Below are 19397 nucleotides of genomic sequence, written 5' to 3' on the forward strand. Positions count from 1 at the left end.
ATTGATGTTTTCTTTTACTAAATGATCTGTCTTCCATGTTAAAACAAAACCTTGCAACATTTAAAATATTTTCTCTTTGACCAAACACTGTGTCCTGCCAGTGATCCCAAAGTAATTAAGACACAGTCTCTGCTTCCAAGCAGCCACATGCTAGTGAGGATGCAGACCCATTACCAGACCATTGCGATGCCACTCAGTGAATCCAGTGACACACAGCATGATTAGCACAATAATAGAGGGGTGCCCAGCCGCGGGGTATTACCCTGCTTTTTATTTAACCTCATGCACATGTACAATCTTATTAGAAGGCACCTTTGTCCATAATGTCTAGTTAACGTATAATTTCCACAACTGATATTTTAGCCTTTCTTCACATTGTAAATGTATGTGGAAGAACACTTGGGCTCCCTTCAATGTCTTTTGCTGTTTATTACTGAATGTAATTTGCAGTATTTCTAGGAAGTTCTTGACTGTGTAAAACCTTATCATCTGCAGTAAAACCCCTCTAGAGGCTGAATGTTTAAAATATAGCCCTCTATGGTAGAATGCCCCTGGGTTGAATTCCCAACATAGCAAAAATAAAAATAAAAAAATAAAACGTATCCCTCTGTAAAGTACTTAGCTGTTATAGTTTACCTCAGATGATCTAAAGATTGGATTATATTAAATATCTATGAGCTGGTTACGTTTTCGCAGTAATTTCTCAAAATACTGTAAAATATAAGAATAAGAAATATAAGAATAATTCTTATAGTTAATGATAAAACTCAACACAGCAGAGCCTTCATGGACAGTCTTGTTATATGAAAAAGAAATAATAATAACAAATTAAAGGAAGAAAATGTATTAATAACTAAAATAAAACTTTTCTAAAGTGACTAAATTTACCTTTTGTCATTAATGGAATTTTATTAGATTCCAGGGTAGCTTATACCTCAGGCTCCTTTGCATGATTCTTATTCAGTTGAGTATTTTTTCCCTGCAATATCATGGGCCTGTAGATAAGGCTCTTTACATTATCCACAGAAGACTTCAACGGGCTAAGATACAAAGGCTCACCTCTGGGTTTTAACATCTATAATTAAGCTTTCAACTTTTGCATCCGTCTTTTGATTTACTAGGTTAACTTTCCAATAGCTCCTAATTTAATTTGTATACACAAAGGATATGGTGAAGGATGAGGTTATGAGCACAAATTATTAATGTAGATGCCTTGGGTTTTAATGTATTGACATCTATTTTCTATGTGAGCATTAGATTTCTTCCTGGGTTTATTTACCAAAAGGAGAAGTAGAGACTAATAGTATCTATGTAATTTGGGTTTTTATTGCTTCATCTAGAAAATTATGGTACCCAATGTATGTGACTCAATATTAATTTTATGATAATAAAACACATATAATTCCATATTGCAGTGGCTCTTCAAAGAAGACTTCAAGGGGCATGATTAATTAACATGCATTAGTGATGAAACATCAAAAAATTTTATTGAAACATTTTAGCAGTGGGATTCACCTGGTCTAAGTTTGGGTCTTTCAACTAACATTTTCAAATGTGTATCATGGGAATGATAGGAGGATTTACCAGTGAACAGCACAGGTAAGGATATACCTTAGAGGTCTCACCTGTGAGCCTTCTGTGTGGTGTTAGAGAGCCCTCTACTGTCTTAGAGAGGACACCTTTTATCCTGAAGGCCCCACCACTCCTAACTCAATGACACTCAGGTAGACCTCCCTGTTGCACCTTCCCCCTCCCAGGATACAGTGCAAGGGAGTTAAACGTCACCTCCCTTCCAGTCTGGGTTAACGCACATGGGGTTGTATATCTGAACTTATTCCTCAGCAACTTATTATGGCCTGTACTTGGTAGTAACAAAAAGTCATTTAAAACAAATTAGATCTGAATGCGCTGTGTTCTCACAGGACAGATGTGGAGCCTACATATTCACTAATTACTCCAGATATGGCATAATGTGCACTAAATGTGGTTAATTTTAAGGTTTAAGGTGGTCATCCTATCTGTACCACTGAAAAAGTGCAGGAGCTAAGTACTGAAGGCAGCAGGAGGGTAGTAACCTTGCCATCAGGAAACATATATCACAGGTAGCCATTTCATCACCTACGAAAAAGGTGATGATCATCCAAGGTACTTATTTTATAGGGAAAGTTTGGGAGTTAACTCAGTATTATTTTTGTAAATTATAAGGTTACTCCCATGTAAAGGACCTTTCGCATTTCTTTGGGATACATTTTCAGTACTGTGAGTGTAAGCATGCTCAACACAGTTTGGATGGTGATCTCTCTTCCCATTCTATTTTATTAGATGAATATTGGAAAATGGACTCTAGAATAGTTTGTGGGAAATGCTATTGAACATAGTATCAAAATAAATTTCTCACCAGGCCTAGTGGAGCACACTTGTAATCCTAGCATGTGGGAGGCTGAGACAGAAAGATCGTGGTTCACAAACAGTCTCAGCTACTACTTAGTGAGCCCTTTGCAATTCAGTGAGACCCTGTTTCAAAATAAAGAATAAAAACAAGGGCTGGAGGTGTCGCTCGGAGGTAGAATGCCCCTGGGTTTCATCTCTAGTACCACACACACACAAAAAAAAAAATTCTCAGAACTTTCATTCCAGTTTTTCCTGTGATGCTTATATATGTATATAGTGATCAGAATCAGTTGCCAGAGAAATAATGTGTACTATATAAAACCTTCTTACTGGCCAGGTGTGGTGGCGCACGCTTGTAATCCCAGCGCTTCGGAGGCCGAGACAGGAGGATCACACAGGTTCAAAGCCAGGCTCAGCTACTTAGTGAGGCTCTCAGCAACTTAGTGAGACCTGGTTTCCAAATAAAGTATAAAATAAGTCTGAAAGTATAGCCCAGAGGTAGAAAGCCCCTGGGTTCCACCCCCAGTACCACAAAAATTAAAAATAAAACCTTCTTACTTAGTGAGGCCCTCAGCAACTTAGTGAGACTCTGTTTCAAACTTAAAAATAAAATAAGCCAGACATGGCAGGTCACTCCTGTAATTCCAGTATTTGGGAAGCTGAGACAATAAGATCACAGGTGCAAGACTAGACTTGGCAACCTAGTGAGATCTTCTTTTAAAATAAAAAAGGACTGGGGATATATCAAAGAAAATTATGGCAAGTTTGTTTTGAAATAAAAATGGCTGGTGAACTTTGTTGTGACCAAGTGTACATGAGTACACTTTGAAAATTCTAAATGCACCGGGCGTGGTGGTGCACACTTTTACAGCGCTTAAGAGGCTGTGACAGGAAGATCACACAGGTTCGAAGCCAGCCTCAGCTACTTAGTGAGGCTCTCAGCAACTTAGTGAGCCAGCCAACTTAACAAGACTCTGTCTTAAAATAAGAAAAATTTCAAAGGGCTGGAGATGTGGCTTAGTAGTAGAGAGTCCCTATATTTAATCTTCAATACCACTGCAGGGAGGTGGGGGGAGAAAGATTAATTTAGATTTTTTTTTGTGTGGTACTAGGGATTCAATCCAGGGACTCTCTATCAAATACCTATCCCTTTTAATGTTTTTGACCCTGAAACAGAGTCTTCATAAACTTCAGAGGGTAGCCTCGAACTTGCCATTCTCCTGCCTCAGCCTTTTTTATTTTTGCCGTAATGAGGATGGAAACTAGGGTCATTCTACCTCCGAGCTACACCCCCAGCCCTACTATGTTTTTATTCTTTATTTTGAAACAAGGTCTCATTAAGTTGCAAAAGGCCTCACTAAGTAGCTGAGGCTGTCTGCAAACCGCAGTCCTCCTGTCTCAGACTCCCGAATGCTGGGATTACAAGTGTGTGCCACCACGCCCAGTTTTCTTCAGCCCATTGAGTAGCTGGTATTACAGGCATGTGCCACTGACCCTGGCTGTATCTCCAAAATAAATTTTTTTTCCAAATATAAAATTATTATTTTGAGTTGAACTCTGAAGTTGATTCAATTTCTAAAATCAAATACAGATTTCTAACTATTATTCCCAAATTTTCAAATAATGGATTCCAGAAACAAAAGTCAAGTATACTATATTATAGCCCTCGCACAGACCATCCAAACGCCAGAAGTGGAAATTGATTGAAGTTCTTATTTCAGAAAGACATGTTAATGAAAATAATTGGGTGGTAGTTAGTAAAAATAAGATCAGCAGAAGCATTAGAAATTTATTTTTATTTGTATTTATTTTTTACAGTCAGGAAAGGTGTGTGTGTGTGTGTGTGTGTGTGTGTGTGTGTGTGTGTACACTTCCTTTACTGAGGACTGAACCATTCTACCTCCAAGCTACACTCCTAGCTCCTAGCCCTTTTTTATTTTTTGGTTTTGAAACAGATTCTTGCTAGGTTGCTGAGGCTGGCCTCAAACCTGCAGTGCTGCTGCCTCAGTCTCCCAAATACTGGGGTTACAGGCATGTAGCACTACACCCAACAGGTATGTTAATTTAAAAGATCAATTTCTATACCATGCATGGTGGCACATGCCTATAATGCAAGTAATCAGGAGGCTGAGACAGGAGAATCACAACTAGCCTCAGCATCTTAGTGAGACTCTCAAGAACTGTAGGAAAAAAACATAGACAAAGAAAAAGGCTGGGGTCTAGCTTAGAGATAGAATGGCCCTGGGTTCAATCCTCAGCACTAGATAGATAGATAGATAGATGATAGATAGATAGATAGATAGATAGATAGATAGATAGATAGATAATGGATGGATGGATGGATGGATAAGTGCTTCATCTAAGTAAAGAAATAAAGATTGGAGAAGAAGGATAAGGAATACATTTATGAAACCTTTAGGACTGGGGTCAGAAAAACATGGAATCTTCTCATCAAATATAAGATAAATTTCAGAAAATCTGAACTTATAGAAATGAAAGTGAATACTTAAAACTGTTTCTCTGATCATATTAAGTGAATGGAATTAAAAGGATAGAAAAAAAAAAACCCAAGGGTTTGGGAAAAGCACATTAGTATTTTTCAGTGAGCAAATCAATGGTGGAAAGAAATGTGACCTCACTGTTGAGGTTAAAATAACCCCTAGACTGAAACTAGAAACCAGATCCTGGCCACAGTAGACCATTGAAACAGTGAGTTGTATTTTTATAACTGACTCTATCATTTTCAACTCCCTGGCCCAATAAAAGCTTAGGAGCCTGCCCGTCTAGTGGTGACTCGTGCCACTGTCCACAGACCAGAGCCCCTCCATGGCCACACCAGTTAGCACACAGCCTTTCCCATGCCCATGAAGCGCATTCTCTTCCCCATGTGAAGAGGTCTTCACTTGTTCGTTATTTTTCTCCCAGTGATGCCAGTGTGACACCCCTGCCCCAGAATTCACTCCCATTGTGTCTTATCTGACCTAAACTTGCCTAACCTGCCAGATTACATAGAGTTTGGAGTTGGCACTGGGGCCTCAAACAGACTTGGACAGGAACCTGGATGTGCCTGGATGTGTTGGGGCCTTCCACAGTTAATTTGCCTTCCTAAAACTTGTTCTTCTTATCTGAAAAAAATCTGGTTACTAATACCTTCCTCTGAAAATGTCTTTGAGGATTTGAATGAGATAATGTACATCAACTCTTAGCACAAAAGCCTATCTTGTAGGCTAGAAAAAAAGTAAGGGTTAGCCAGGTGTGGTGGCGCACGGTTATAATCCCAGCATTTGGGAGGCTGAGACAGGAGGATCATGGTTCGCAGATAGCCTCAGCTACTTAGTGAGGCCCTCTGCAACTCAGTGAGACCCATTTTCAAAATAAAGAATAAAAAAAATAGGGCAGGGGGTGTAGGTTGGGGGCCGAATGCCCCTGGGTTCCATCCCCAGACCTGCAAAAAAAAAAAAAAAAAAAAAAAAGTAAGGGTTTAGAGGAAGCACATGGAAATATATCCATAATTCACAATATCAGTGAGATCTCATGGCCAGCAGTTGCATCCCCCCTGAAAAATATGCAATTTCAGGTTTCTGTGCTTCAGCTAGACTGTAAATTCTGTGAGGGTTAGGACTGATCTTGTCAGGCACCATCATGGTTCTGGTAAGTAGCATACACTTGAGGAATCTGCTGAATGAGCACAAGCCATGGTTGTGGGAGCTGCCAGTGCCCACATACAGGCCAGCATGGGTTCTGTACTCACCCTCCAGTGCGCCAGTCCTGAAACTCAGAGTAAAATCACAGCAATGCCCAGAGACAAGCCTTCATCCATTTTGCTGTGCAGAGTTCTCTGGCTGAGGGGAGCATACTTCAGGAAGGATGCCAGGATAACTTATGTTGCCTTTTGCACATCTTTTGACTCCCTTGAGAGTTTCGTATTCAGAAGTAACACTTTGGGAAATTATATATCTGCCCAATAAAAAATGGTATTAGCAAGCCATTAAGAAATTTATAATAAAGGTAAATGTTGGAAGAAATTAGCAAAAATCCCTTACTAGTCCCTTCTCCCCTTCTGCAGATATCTACCCATTCTTTTGATTTTGTTTCAGTGACTAAAGTTAAAAATACTCTAATACTAGTTTCTAATACTAGTTTCTAATCAACTAGTTTCAACCCCCCAAAGGAAAGTGCTACTGTATTATATATTCTAAATTATTGCCTCCCTAGAGCACTCTTTTAATGCTACAAAGTTATGATAATAACCATCACTTTTCTGAATAAGATCTCAAAGACAGATGAAAGCCTTCAGCTGCCTTGAAAATAGTTTTAAGACTAAACCAAAAATTTCCTTAAGCTCCAAACAACCTTTGGGTTTGCAGTGAGGTGAAATAATTCTCTTTTCCTGCTCTCAAGTCAGAACAAACACATACAGTGTGTGGCAAGGCCATACTCAAACATTACTCTGCCTGAACATATCCTTTTCTGGGTTCTCTCTACACCACAGAGAGTACAGTGTTTACATTATGGGCATAATGACAGAACTCCCACCTCTAATTGTGTAGTTAGAAAATAGGAATTCTTTTCTTTTCCTTAAGTAAGGATGGAGGAAACTCCAGTGCACAGTTGCAGCCCCACTGAGTTTTAAATAGAAAGGATCACTGTAATTTACATCAATTAAGACACAGATATCTAAGCATGTGTTTTAATTGTCAACAGTAACTTCATGAACAGTGTTATGTTTTCAAAATATTTAATCAAGACTAGCGTAAACCTTGTTGATGTTGATTCTATTCCACAGCCATTTACTAAGCACATATAGAATTCCATGTCCCTAACTTCATATATTAGAGAAAGCCCTTCACTTTCTGTGACTGGCTAATCTCACATAACATAATCTTCACCAGGTCCTTCCATTTTTCTGCAGATGGCAAAATGTTGTTCTTTATTGCTGAGTAGAATTCCATTGTGTGTCTGTCCCATAATTTTTTAACCCATTCATCTGTTGATAGACACCTAGCTTGGTTCGTAATTTGTGAATTGTGCTGCTATGAACATGGATATGCATGCATTACTATAATTCTCTGATTTCAGTCCCCTTGGGAAGATACCCAGGAGGGTAATAGCTGGATCATATGGTGGATCCATTCCCAGTTTTCCAGAGGGACTCCAGATAATGGAGGTGAAACCTCAGTGGAGCCAGGGGGGGTCGTCTAGGGAAAGGGGGGGAGGAAGGGGGAAGATCAACAAAGGAAATACTTCCATTTCTGTACATATGTGAAAATATTAATGCCAATCTCAATTTCCTATGTGGGGAAGGAGAGTAGGAGGGAGCCAGGGGAGAGCCCACCGAGTGTTGTGGGCATGTATATCGCTGTCAACATGACTTACATTATGACATGAAACTATATGCACCAATAAAAATATATAGTAAAAAATAAATAAAAGAATCCTAGGTACCTAGCTGTGTGCTACTGGTGCAGAGATACAGACAAACCCCAGAGGTGAGACAAGCTCCTAACTGGTGCGTGCACAGAGCACAGCTGGGAGTGGGGAGTCTCTCTCTCCAGGCTCCTGGAGATGCCCTCCCAGGTCAGATGACACTTGAGCTGAAAGATGAGGTATTTACCAGGCAGAGAGCGGTGGAGGAAGCCTGTGAAACAGAGGGAACAACACGTACAAAGGGAGCAAGTTACAAACATGCATTGAGAGATACAGCAGGCCAAGACTGGGAGAGACTTCTTGTGCTAAGGTTTGGGCATTTGGATTTTCCCCTAAATGCAGTGGGGAAGCCCAAGAAGCTAAGGAGCTAGCATGGGCAGCAAGGAAACAGAGTCTTGCCCTCTTGAGAAGCTATTGAACTGGGCTAGAAAGATAGGACTCAGGAGACATCTGTTTTTGGAGGTAAGGGGTGAGGGATAAACTTCTTTAACAAGAACAGCTGGCTTGTTGATGTGCCGTAGTTAGAACGTATCTGAGGGTTCTGTCCTGTGACTTCTAAACGTGTCTCAGCCCAGGATCCCCAGAGAAGTGCAGTGTCAGCCAGCAGGCACCCGTGTTTACTTTCTACCTTCTAGCTACAGTGTGGGGTGCAAGAGAAATGGCAAAGTTTCACCTCCACCATCCAGGCTTTTAGACATTGCAAGCTGTGAATCAGATGAGCATCAAGACCTGGAACTAGCAGGGGGTGTGGGAGAAATTGAAATACCATGAGATGGAGCCTTAGTTCTCCCCAAGGAAAATAGTTCTGTGACTCCAGAGGACAGTACAGGTGAAAAAGAATGCCATGGTCATAACCTAAGGAGGAGCTCAAGGAGTCCACGTGTGCCAAAGGGTCTCCTCCCCCCTCTGTGTTACATTCTCTTTGCCCTCTCCCACTGCGACCAGGAGGGAGGATTTAGGAGACTGAGTCACACCGAGTTCCCCTTGGCCTTCAGAATTGTGTCATCATGTTCAGTCCCGGCATATCTGGTCTTCTCCTTTGGGCTCAGGGCTAATGCTGGCAATGAGTTCTAGAAGAGTTTTTTTGTTTGGTTTGGTTTGGTTTGGTTGGTTGGTTGGTTGGTTGGTTTTTGCAGTACTGGGGATGGAACCCAGGCAAATTCTACCTCCGAGCTACACCCTCAGCCCTATTTTTTATTCTTTATTTTGAAACAGGGTCTCACTGAGTTGCAAAGGGCCTCAATAAGTAGTAGCTGAGGCTGTGTGCGAACCATGATCCTCCTGTCTCAGCCTCCTGAATGCTGGGACTACAAGCGTGCGCCACAATGCTCAGCCAAGAATAAAGATCTTAATCCAACAGCTTACTGAGTGTGTATCAGCAGCAGTCAAGGCAGGGGGATGTATATTCAGCATAATGTCTTAGAACACTATTCCTTACCTGTAGGCCAAGACTTGTTTGTTGGTGGCCATGAAGCCAATTTAGCAGTATTTGACATAATTTTATGTATATAGAATATAGCAAAATATAAAATATCCAAGCAGAATAAGAATAATTTTATAAAGCCTGTAGCCATTTTATGGCATGATAGAAAATAGGGTCCAAACTGAATCATCAATCAGAGTTTTTGTGATTGGATGCTTATGAAAGTAGATTTGAGTGAGAGGTCAGGTGGGGTGTCGAGTAGAAATGAAGTCAGATTCCTGTATCAGTATAGGAAATGAATTCTAAGCTTGGTGTTCATGAAAATGAACTTTCAGAGCACAACCCTTTTGTGAGATGGAGACATCTTTATTAGGCAGGTTCCTATTTCTGAATTTCGAAAAAAATGTAGAAAACTTTTTAGCAGATGTATTCATTTGCTAGGGCTGGTATGACAAAATACTACAAACCTGGTGACTTGGAGCCACAGGAATGTATCCAGGCGTCAACAGGGCTGCTCTCCCTCTGAAAGGCTGGGGAGTTGATATATCCCATCCTCTCTCCAGTGGCTGCAGGTAGCTCCCAGAGGCCTCTTTGCAGGTCTCTCTTTGTGTCCAAATTTTTAATCAACCAATCACATTTAACTAGGGCTTAATGACCTAATTTTAACCCAATCACCTCTATAAAGATAAGGTTTTGAAGTTAAGTCAAATTCTGAAGTACAGGGGATTTGAACTGCAGTGTATATTTTGGGGGCAATACAAATCAACCAATAACATGTTTAATTTTGGGAAGGGAGTACGAGGAATTGAACCCAGAGATATTCTACCACTGATCTACATTCCCAGCTCTATTTTGTTATTTTTATTTCAAAACAGAATTTCACTAAGTTGCTGAGGCTGTGATCCTCCTCTCTCAGCCTCCCAAGTACTAGGAATACGCATGCACCACCACACCCAGCTCATAAGAACCTATTTCAAATTACTAAACAGTCAAAAATAGTGGAAATATTTTCTCATTTTAATGGAATAAAAAAAATCTTAATCTTTGAAAGTCTTTTGTCTGTTACCACCACCTCCAAATAATACCTTTTAGCATTGGCTAAATTCATGCCCTGTGAATATTAACAGCTGCAGCTCTTTGAGTTTATCCTTTGGTCAAGAAAATTTATTTACTCTTGAGCAGTGGTAATTTGCATTTCTGCTGGCTAAGTGTCACATTCTTAGTAAAGAAGTGAGAAAACAAAATTGTAGATGAAGCTGCTTGGACTCTCCCCCCCAAAAAAAATAAAGAATTATAAAAAGAAAAACTCCAGAATTACAGCCACAAAAATTTAGCTATGTCTCTGACACCTTTGCATTGGTTTTCCAAAAAAGAAGAATAGTGAGTTTCTTCTCTTTTAGTTTTTGAGTGTTTTCCTTGCTGTTTTTGTTCATGTTTCTGAATGGGGTCTCAGCAAAAACCTAAGACGCAGAACACTGGCGGCTTCCCCCCTCTGCAGTTGGTGTGGGGCATGGTTAGTGCCTGCAACTAACTGAATGAACAGAAAACACTCAAGTAAGCAAGAGTGGCACTTAATGTTTTGAGAAGAAGGAAGGAAAAGGAAGGAAAATGTGCTAACTTCACTTCCCCATCAAAGCTCTAAGAAAATTCCTCCCTTTCGCACATTCTGTATGTACCACAGGAAAAGATACTTACTTAATACCAGACTTTCATTTGTTCCTCACGTCCTCTCTTTTGCTCGTTGTTTTTTTTTTGTTTTTTTTTTTTTTTTTGGTTTTTTGTTTTTGTTTTTTAAGCCCCTATAGTTGTTTTTCCTTATTTCTTCAAGGACAAGAACCTAATCCTTAGCCCTTACTTATGTTACTATACATTTTCAATACTTTAGAAATGCCTACACGCTATTTCTTCCATCTTGAACCAATTGAAAATGTATCTAAAGTGTATAGGAAAATATGCAATCTATGTTAATTTTTTGGTAGCCAGCCACATTAACTGATTAGAAAGTTGAACTAATTTGACCGCTTAGAAGGACAATTGGAAAGGAAATGGAAGGGAATGGTGGTCTGCTCTAATGATGAAGGCCTATTCTGAATACCTCACCCTGGGAATTCTCCCAACAGTATTTGGTTTTTCTTAGACATAAAACCTCATGCTTTTCATGATTTCAACGAGCTCACTATCTAATTAGATTGACCGGCATTGCATTCTGTGGCTTCAGCTTAGAAATTACTGCAGCTCATGAAGAGACTGTAAGTCTCAGTGTCCCTTAATTCATATGCATTTATCGATGTTGACCCACAAAAAAGTTAAGTTAGAGGACTCTCATTGCTAAAACCCTAATATCCAAGTTATTAAGGTTCTCAATTGTAGCGTCTTATATTTGGAGGATTATTTGAGTCTGTATGATAAATGTCCTTCCCTTAAGCAATTCTTTTGAGAGAATGTAATACATATATCTGAGGGAGTTAAATACATAACTGTGTGACATAGATGAAGCAATTGCCTACATCCCTAAGTGTATGTTTGAATTTAAAGAAAGCAAACTAAACTTGGCTTTTATCCAGATTCGGCAAATAGGAAATAACTGAAAATGGAATCAACATGGGTCACCAAGGAGGAAGTCAAATGAGTTCCAAATCGTTTGTCAACAGTGTAATTTCACGATGTACACTTCTGTCTTCACAAAACATAAGCTTATTTTTAAATTTTAAATGTAAGTCAGATTTAGTTCTAAATTTAGAGTTTAGGCAAAAGAGAGAAAAACCTGACAAATTATCCTTAACTTAGAATTTAGTTAAAATCATTTACTATGATCAGACATGACTGAGCTTGACATAAAACTGGAAACAGGCAAAAATAGCCTATATAAATAGATGTTCAGGGACCTAGAATCAAAGTATAATATCTATTTTGCACAGGTGAGTAGAAGTGTTGATCTTTTAAAAAGTTTTGCATTGTCATTTGCACATTTTCTGGGGAAGTTTATTTTCTCAATTTTATTAGGCAGAATTGTCACTGGCAATTTTTTTCTTAAAATTGCCTTAAAAATAACACAGTAAATTGATTTTAAAAATTGAACAATTGAAAAATCAATGCTTTGATTGTTTCAGAATTTATACCTTTGTCAAGATTAAATTTCTTTCTTTCTTTCTTTCTTTCTTTCTTTCTTTCTTTCTTTCTTTCTTTCTTTTTCTGCGGATCTGGGGATGGAACCCAGGGGCATTCGACCTCCAAGCTACACCCACTGCCCTATTTTTTATTCTTTATTTTGAAATAGGGTCTCACTAAGTTGCGGAGAGCCTCACTAAATAGATGAGGCTGTCCGCGAACCATGATCCTCAGACCTCAGCCTCCCAAATGCTGGGATTATAAGCGTGTGCTACCACGCCTGGCTAAGATTAAATTTCTAAGTCCTAGACATGGGTACTTCCATTAAAGCAAAAGGAGAAATATGATAATTACCTATCAAGATTGATTTATTTACTCTCATTTTCTTTTTAAATTATTTCTCTCCTTGGGTACTATGTGTGGATTGCTACTTGAATGCTATTGACTAAATATAATGGAGTCTGTTTCATTTTATGTAAAATTCTTTTAGAATACTTAAATTTGGTCACAATTCAAGGACATGTTCAAATTCAGAATTTCTTATTTTGTTTCATTTACAGAGGCACATTGTTCAAATACAGCCTTAAATATAGACTGATTAAAACTTTATGTTTCTATCAAGACTTTTTTTTTTTTTTTTTTTTTTAGTGCTACTGGGGGTGGAACCCAGGGGCTTTCTACCCCGGGGCTATACTCCCAGACCTGTTTTTTATATTTTATTTGGAAACAGGACTTCACTAAGTTGCTGAGAGCCTCACTGAGTAGCTGAGGCTGGCTTCAAACCTGTGCGATCCTCCTGTCTTAGCCTCTCAAGCGCAGGGATTACAAGCGTGTGCCACCACTCCTGGCTTATCAAGACATTCTTGATATACCAGCAGCACAGTTCGATAATCACCTTACAGGTGCTGTCAGGCATAATGTGTTGTGAGTGGATTTGACCAAGGATGTAGAGTTGCTGGCATAAGATGCATGGTAAATCCCATCCCTTTGTGGAGAGCTGTTGGAATACAGACCGGCTACTGAGTAACCTTGTCATCACACTATATTCTGATAGGTTAAATTTGAGGAGATGACAACATACAACCACAGGACTCATGTGTGATACCAGCATTTACATGTCACTGGCTGTGTGGCTGGGATGAGTTAGACACCTTCTCTGATTCCACTTTTCTCCTCCAAATAAGAGACAAAATGAGGGGCAAGCACAGGGAGGATTTTTGCAAGGATCTAAATGAGATGAATAACAAGGGCCATGAGTAATACTCAGCCCTCAATCCTAATGAATAAGTGTGTGAGGGAGGGAAGGTACACAGGAAGAAAGGGCTGACTCTGTCTACTAGGAAGAAATTGAACACGCACCCACAGAAAATTAGCCACAGCACACGAACAGCTGTGCTCAAAGCCCTGAGCCACCTAAATCCCCTCCCAGAAGCACTTCTTACAAAAAATAAAGCATATTGCTAACAATATTTAATATAGCATGTAAGATGAGCATGTTACTTTTTACTCAGATTTGTTACATGTTAGCATTATGATTCTGTTCTGGAGGCCACCTGTAATCCCAGTACTTTGGAGGCTGAGACAGGAAGATCACAGGTTCAAGGCCAGCCTCAGCAACTTTGCAAGGGCCTCTGCAACTTAGCAAGACCCTATTTCAAAATTAAAAAAAAAAAAAGGACTGGGAGTGTGGCTCAAAGATAGAATGCCCCTGGGTTCAGTCTGCAGTAGCAAATTAACAAAAAGTTGGGGGGAAGAGAAATAGAAAAATAATCTGTTTGGGCAAAGAAAGTATTACAGCCCCATTTTATTATACCTGGAGGCAATTTTCCTCTAACAGCATAAAATCTTTATAAGCTTTTAGGTGTAGCTCCTTTTTTTGGCATGGTGTCGGTCATAATTAGTACTTTTTGATTAAGAAATAGACCTGTTCTTAATTTTTATAATTATCTTGTTAAGTGTTTTCTAGGAATAGTTTGAAGCTAAAGATGCAAGCTACTTATGTCAGGTTAGTGCGGTGTGTTCTCCTCCTGAGAGCGCTGCTCCAGGTGGATTCCGCCTGGGAGGCCTGGCCGTTCCCCAGATGCGTTGCCTCTAACTCAAACTCTGTGACCTAACTCTACAAGCTTGGCACTGGACCCACTCACCTCAGAGTCCACCAGAAAGCCTGCCCATCACTTGCCCTTCACATGGGAAGAAGTAGCACAATTAAATTACAAACAGTGTCTTTGACATTTATAACAGTTGAGCAAGGTTGAAATTATGAACTCAAATCATGAGAGAATGAAAAGGAATATGCCATATTTTATGTGTCATATTCCAGCTAGAATATTAAACATTTTCATCTCCCAAGACAGATGTGTCTGTGCATGTGTGTGTGTGTGTGTGTGTGTGTGTGTGTGTGTTATAAGCCATTGTTTTGTATCTTCTTACTCTATAGGAAGATATTATTGACTGCCAGCTTGATATGACCAGTTGAAGCAAATGGCCTCTTTTTATCAGTGATACTTAAGAAAATCAATAAACAGAGGAGTGACTCACTTTATGCTTTGAGATCATTTATTTTAAAAAAAAACATTGTAAGGAAAAGAAAAATAATTATGGCATATGTTATATATTTTTAAAAGTTAAATGGCAGCTGGGCATGGTGGCACATAGTTGTAATCCAGTATTTGGGAGGCTGAGACAGTAGGATCACGGTTCATGGCCAGCCTCAGCTACTTAGTAAGGCCCTCCAAAACTTAGTGAGACCCTGTTTCAAAATAAAGAATTAAAAAAATGGGGCTGGAAATGTAGCTTGGTGGTAGATTGGCTCTGGGCTCAATCTCTAATGTTGCAAAAAAAAAAAAGTTAAATGGCTTTTATATTCAGCTTCTTATTGCTTCTGTCTTGTTAGAGGAACTTAAACTGTGTTTGCTATTGCCTTCCATCCTTTTCTAATCTTCACAGTAGTTAATACTTGGTAGAACACCTACACAAAAAAAAAAGAGCATGAGTGTTACATTCATGGAGATACACTCTTCATTGCTGGGGAACTGTTCTGGAAATAACTTATGCCTAACTGTAGTATTTTATTGGCTCTTTCTTCTGCGCATCCTCATATTAATGAGCTACAATTAACTTTGTTGAGATAATTGTAGCTGTAATCATTTCAAGGGTTTGCTGTAATATACAAGTACTTGAATTGGGCTTGTAGAATTAGGTAGTAAAAAGCTTCCTCTTGAAAGTGTGATGGGGGTTACTTTTGCCTGAGGCTCATCTGGAAAGAAACCGCACTCCAGGGCCTGCCTTGAAGAAGTAGTTAACCTTGGCTGGGTTTGTGGGACAGTGTGTTTACTAACTCTCCCCCCCACCCCAGAGTAGCACTAGAGCCGCAAAAGGAAATTTGTCACAGGTAGAACAGTTTTAGTAAAATTAACATGCTCTATTAACAAATGTTACATTCACTTAAAAATTTATTTTCCTTTTAGTTTGCAGGAAGATGAAAGACCTTTGTCATCTTTCTACTTGAGGTATTTGATTTTTTACTGGTCTACTACAGGCATGGAGGAGGGTTCAGGCACCTTGGGTTTATGTGCTCATTTTAGTACTTTCCTCTAGAATGCTCTACCCCAGGGCCAAACTGAGCTCGCTGTAGCCCCTGCCATTCTCTTCATACTATATTTATTCCCTCTTTGATTTAAGGAATCTTTGTTCAAACAGTTGAAAGGACTAAAATTAGAAACTTTGTTCTAAATTCAGAAATGTCAAGGGTGGACATTTTAATTTTAAAAATTGCCTAATGATTAGGTTGAAACATAAATTAAAAATCTGGCTGGGGGCCGGGCGTGGTGGCGCACGCTTGTAATCCCCGCGCTTGGGAGGCGGAGACAGGAGGATCGCAGGTTCAAAGCCAGCCGCACTGGCTTAAGAGACCCTGTTTCCAAACAAAATTATAAAATAGGTCTGGGAGTATAGCCCGGAGGTAGAAGGGCTTCCAGGAACCCCAGTACCACCACAAAAAAAAAAAAAAAAAAAAAAAAAAATCTGGCTGGGGATGTAGCTCAGTAATAGAGTGCCTAGCATATAGAAGGCTCTGAGTTCCATCTGGAAGGAAGGAAGGAAGGAAGGAAGGAAGGAAGGAAGGAAGGAAGGAAGGAAGGAAGGGTGGATACAAGTGGGAGAGGGAAGGGCAAGCTCAAAGACCACTTGCTGAAGATGTCTTGGGTCTTATTAGCTTCTTTTCTGTGTAGGGGTGGAGTAAGAAGCTATAAGTATCCAGAATATTTATAAAGTTCAGAATTATCTTTTAAAGTTTAGAAGGCCAGAATAAGAACTGTTAAATCCAGTCAGCTAACAGAATTCAATGTAGGTGCCAGACAAGGTCACCTCTCTCCGGTGGCTGGATGCCTGCTATGCTGATGTGGCGTTCTTGGTGGACCATCACTGCAGTATAACCTAGAACCATGTTTTCCTTGTTCTACTTCTTTCTGATCTACCTACCAACTGCAAAGGCTTAGAAAATATGTTTGAAAATCATAATACTATGTAAATTAAAGATGTTGAAATTTTTTGTTTTGAAGACTATTGTTTAAGGAGTTATCAGAATATGTGTTACCCAATTTGTTTATTAACTTATTTTGACTCTAATTTTTATTTTTTTTTTGCAGCAGTCGCCAAGTGAGATTTAATTGTAATTCTACCACCAATAGTTCAGAAATGCGTCATAGACGTCAGGCAGAGCCGAGTGACTGCTCTTGGTAGTGTTTAGCGCTTTCATGACCTACGCATATTGCATAATGGTTTTGTGGCTAGAGAGGGAATACTTGAGGTTTCTGTTTGAGACAACATGGTGGTCCGTTTTTTTTTATCCTGGTTTTCTGACAACCAAATCAGCATATTCTGGTTCATAGGTTATCTCAACTATGCAATTACTGTGAGCACGTGAGGATGTTATTGCTAATTACATAGTGACTCTGGTATTCATTGTGTAAATATACATGGTAAATTCAAATGATTTTACCTATTAGTGGAAATTAATTTTTACACAGTATAGGAAACTACAGCACTGGATTGTGCCATCATAATGGGAACCCTTCCTCTGAATGTCTTCTCTTTTTTACTTTTATTTCTTTTTGTGGAACTGTGGATTAAACTCACAGAGGGGAATTAAACTCACAGAGGGGAATTCTGCCTCTGAGCTACACCCCTAGCTCTATTTTACTTTTTTTTTTTTTTTTTTTTTGGAAACAGGGTCTCACTAAGTTGCAGAGGACCTTACTAAGTTGCCCAAGCTGGCCTTGAACCTGCAACCCTCCTATCTCGGCCTCTCAAGTATAAATGTGCACCACCATGCCCATCTTGAATGTTTTCTTTTCATTACTTTGGGTAACATCAATCTTTGTTGCATGTAGTATTGAATTTTATTTTATTTTAACTATCTTTAAAGTAAATGGAAAATGAATTTATTAGTCTAGAGTCTTCAATGACATATAATAGTGTTTTATAGTGTGAAAATTTTTGTAATTACCTGGCCTATAATTCTGCACTTGCTAAATGAATGTTAAAGAAAGTAGAATAAAAGAAAATAATATAGTTACTGAGCTTTCAATAGAAGCTATTTGACCTCAATCTTGTCATAAAATCTAAAATTTGACAGAATTAGGAAAGAGAATGAACATGCCTACTAGTTCACATTTACAGTAGGAAAAGGAAGAGTTACCAGCAGGCATTCTTTTCATATGATGGAAAGTTTAAGTTATTTCATAAATGCAAAAATAATAATTAGTTAGCCTTTAATCAAAAAATTTAGGCCGGGCATGGTGGCACACGCTTGTAATCCCCATGCTTGGGAAGCAGAGACAGGAAGATCATGCAGGTTCAAAGCCAGCCTCGCTGGCTTAAGAGACCCCCGTTTCCAAATAAAAATATAAAAAATACGTGTCTGGGAGTGTAGCCCAGAGGTAGAACGGTTTCCGGGAACCCCAGTACCACCCCCCCCAAAAAAAGAAATTAAAGTAGGTTTTTTTCTGAGTAACATTATATGATTGTCTTAGAAATTATGTAAAAATTGGTTTGGTACAAGTTAATTAACTTTTTTTATTATCCATTTGACATGAAGAAGAGAGAATTTACTAATGAAACATGAGCCTTTTTGTTTTTTAATTATTTGCATGGCTGGCTTGAGATAGGCTTTTCTCGGGTTAGTCTAGCATATAGTATTTAAGTAGAAGAAAGAAAACATGATTGTTAATTATGATTAAGTTTTTAGGGTTTTTAGACCAGAAACATGACATGTCACCTGATAATTTATAAATTAGTGCACATTTTGTTATATTTGCATATATTTCTATAGCTTCCCTGTCATCTTTCTTTTCCTCCCACTTTATTAATTAGGAATCCTTTGATGCAATGTTCAGAAAGGGAACTATTGCAAGACTCTTGAATTCCTTAATGAGTTTTTAACATATGAAACTTCATTGGCTCTTTTAAATTCAGAATGATATTATTTGTCTTTGTTTTGTTTTGGTACTGGGGATTGAACCCAGGGGCATTCTATCTCGGAGCTAAATCCCTAGCCCTATATTATTTTTATTTTTATTTTAGGTTCACTGTGTTGATGAGGGCTTGGCGAAATTGCTGAGGCTGGCCTCAAACCAGTGGTCCTCCTGTCTCAATCTGCCTTATACTGATATTATAAATATGCGCTACCATGCCTGCTATATGATTTGTCTTTAGAAAGCAATGAGTGATTGGTGATTGCAAACTGTCCTAAGAATACTCAGTGTTACATATTGTATTTTGATAATGTTGATTGATCGGGTATTTTTTCAAGGGAAAGAAAGACCCAGTTAAGAAATGAGACACATCTGAGGTGGGTACTCACCAGAAATAGCCAGCCAGGCAGGATCGAGATGGATGGGAGTCAATAGTGGGATATTCAGTTTGGTGGTTAGTTCTGGAAGATCAGAATGAGATAGAAAACTTTGTGGCTACAAGTCCGAGAGGGCAGTCTTCAGGGGAAACAGATCAGAACAGAGAGAAGAGCAAAGCAGGCCTATACTCTCAGAAG

The 19397-nt window shown here is 39.0% G+C and overlaps 1 protein-coding gene across 1 annotated transcript in view; it reads left to right on the forward strand.

Annotated features, from left to right (window-relative positions):
• FAM13A (family with sequence similarity 13 member A) overlaps positions 1-19397 on the forward strand; it is a gene marked incomplete at both ends in the record, with an annotated part of 316801 nt that overhangs the window by 230945 nt on the left and 66459 nt on the right. The window contains 2 exons of the mRNA XM_080697200.1: positions 15817-15858; positions 16996-17085. Coding sequence (XP_080553326.1) covers positions 15817-15858; positions 16996-17085 — 132 coding nt within the window. The remainder of the gene's footprint in view (positions 1-15816; positions 15859-16995; positions 17086-19397) is intronic.

This window comes from Muscardinus avellanarius, assembly GCF_963383645.1.
Source record: "Muscardinus avellanarius genome assembly, chromosome: 6".
NCBI classification, from domain to species: Eukaryota; Metazoa; Chordata; class Mammalia; order Rodentia; family Gliridae; genus Muscardinus; species Muscardinus avellanarius.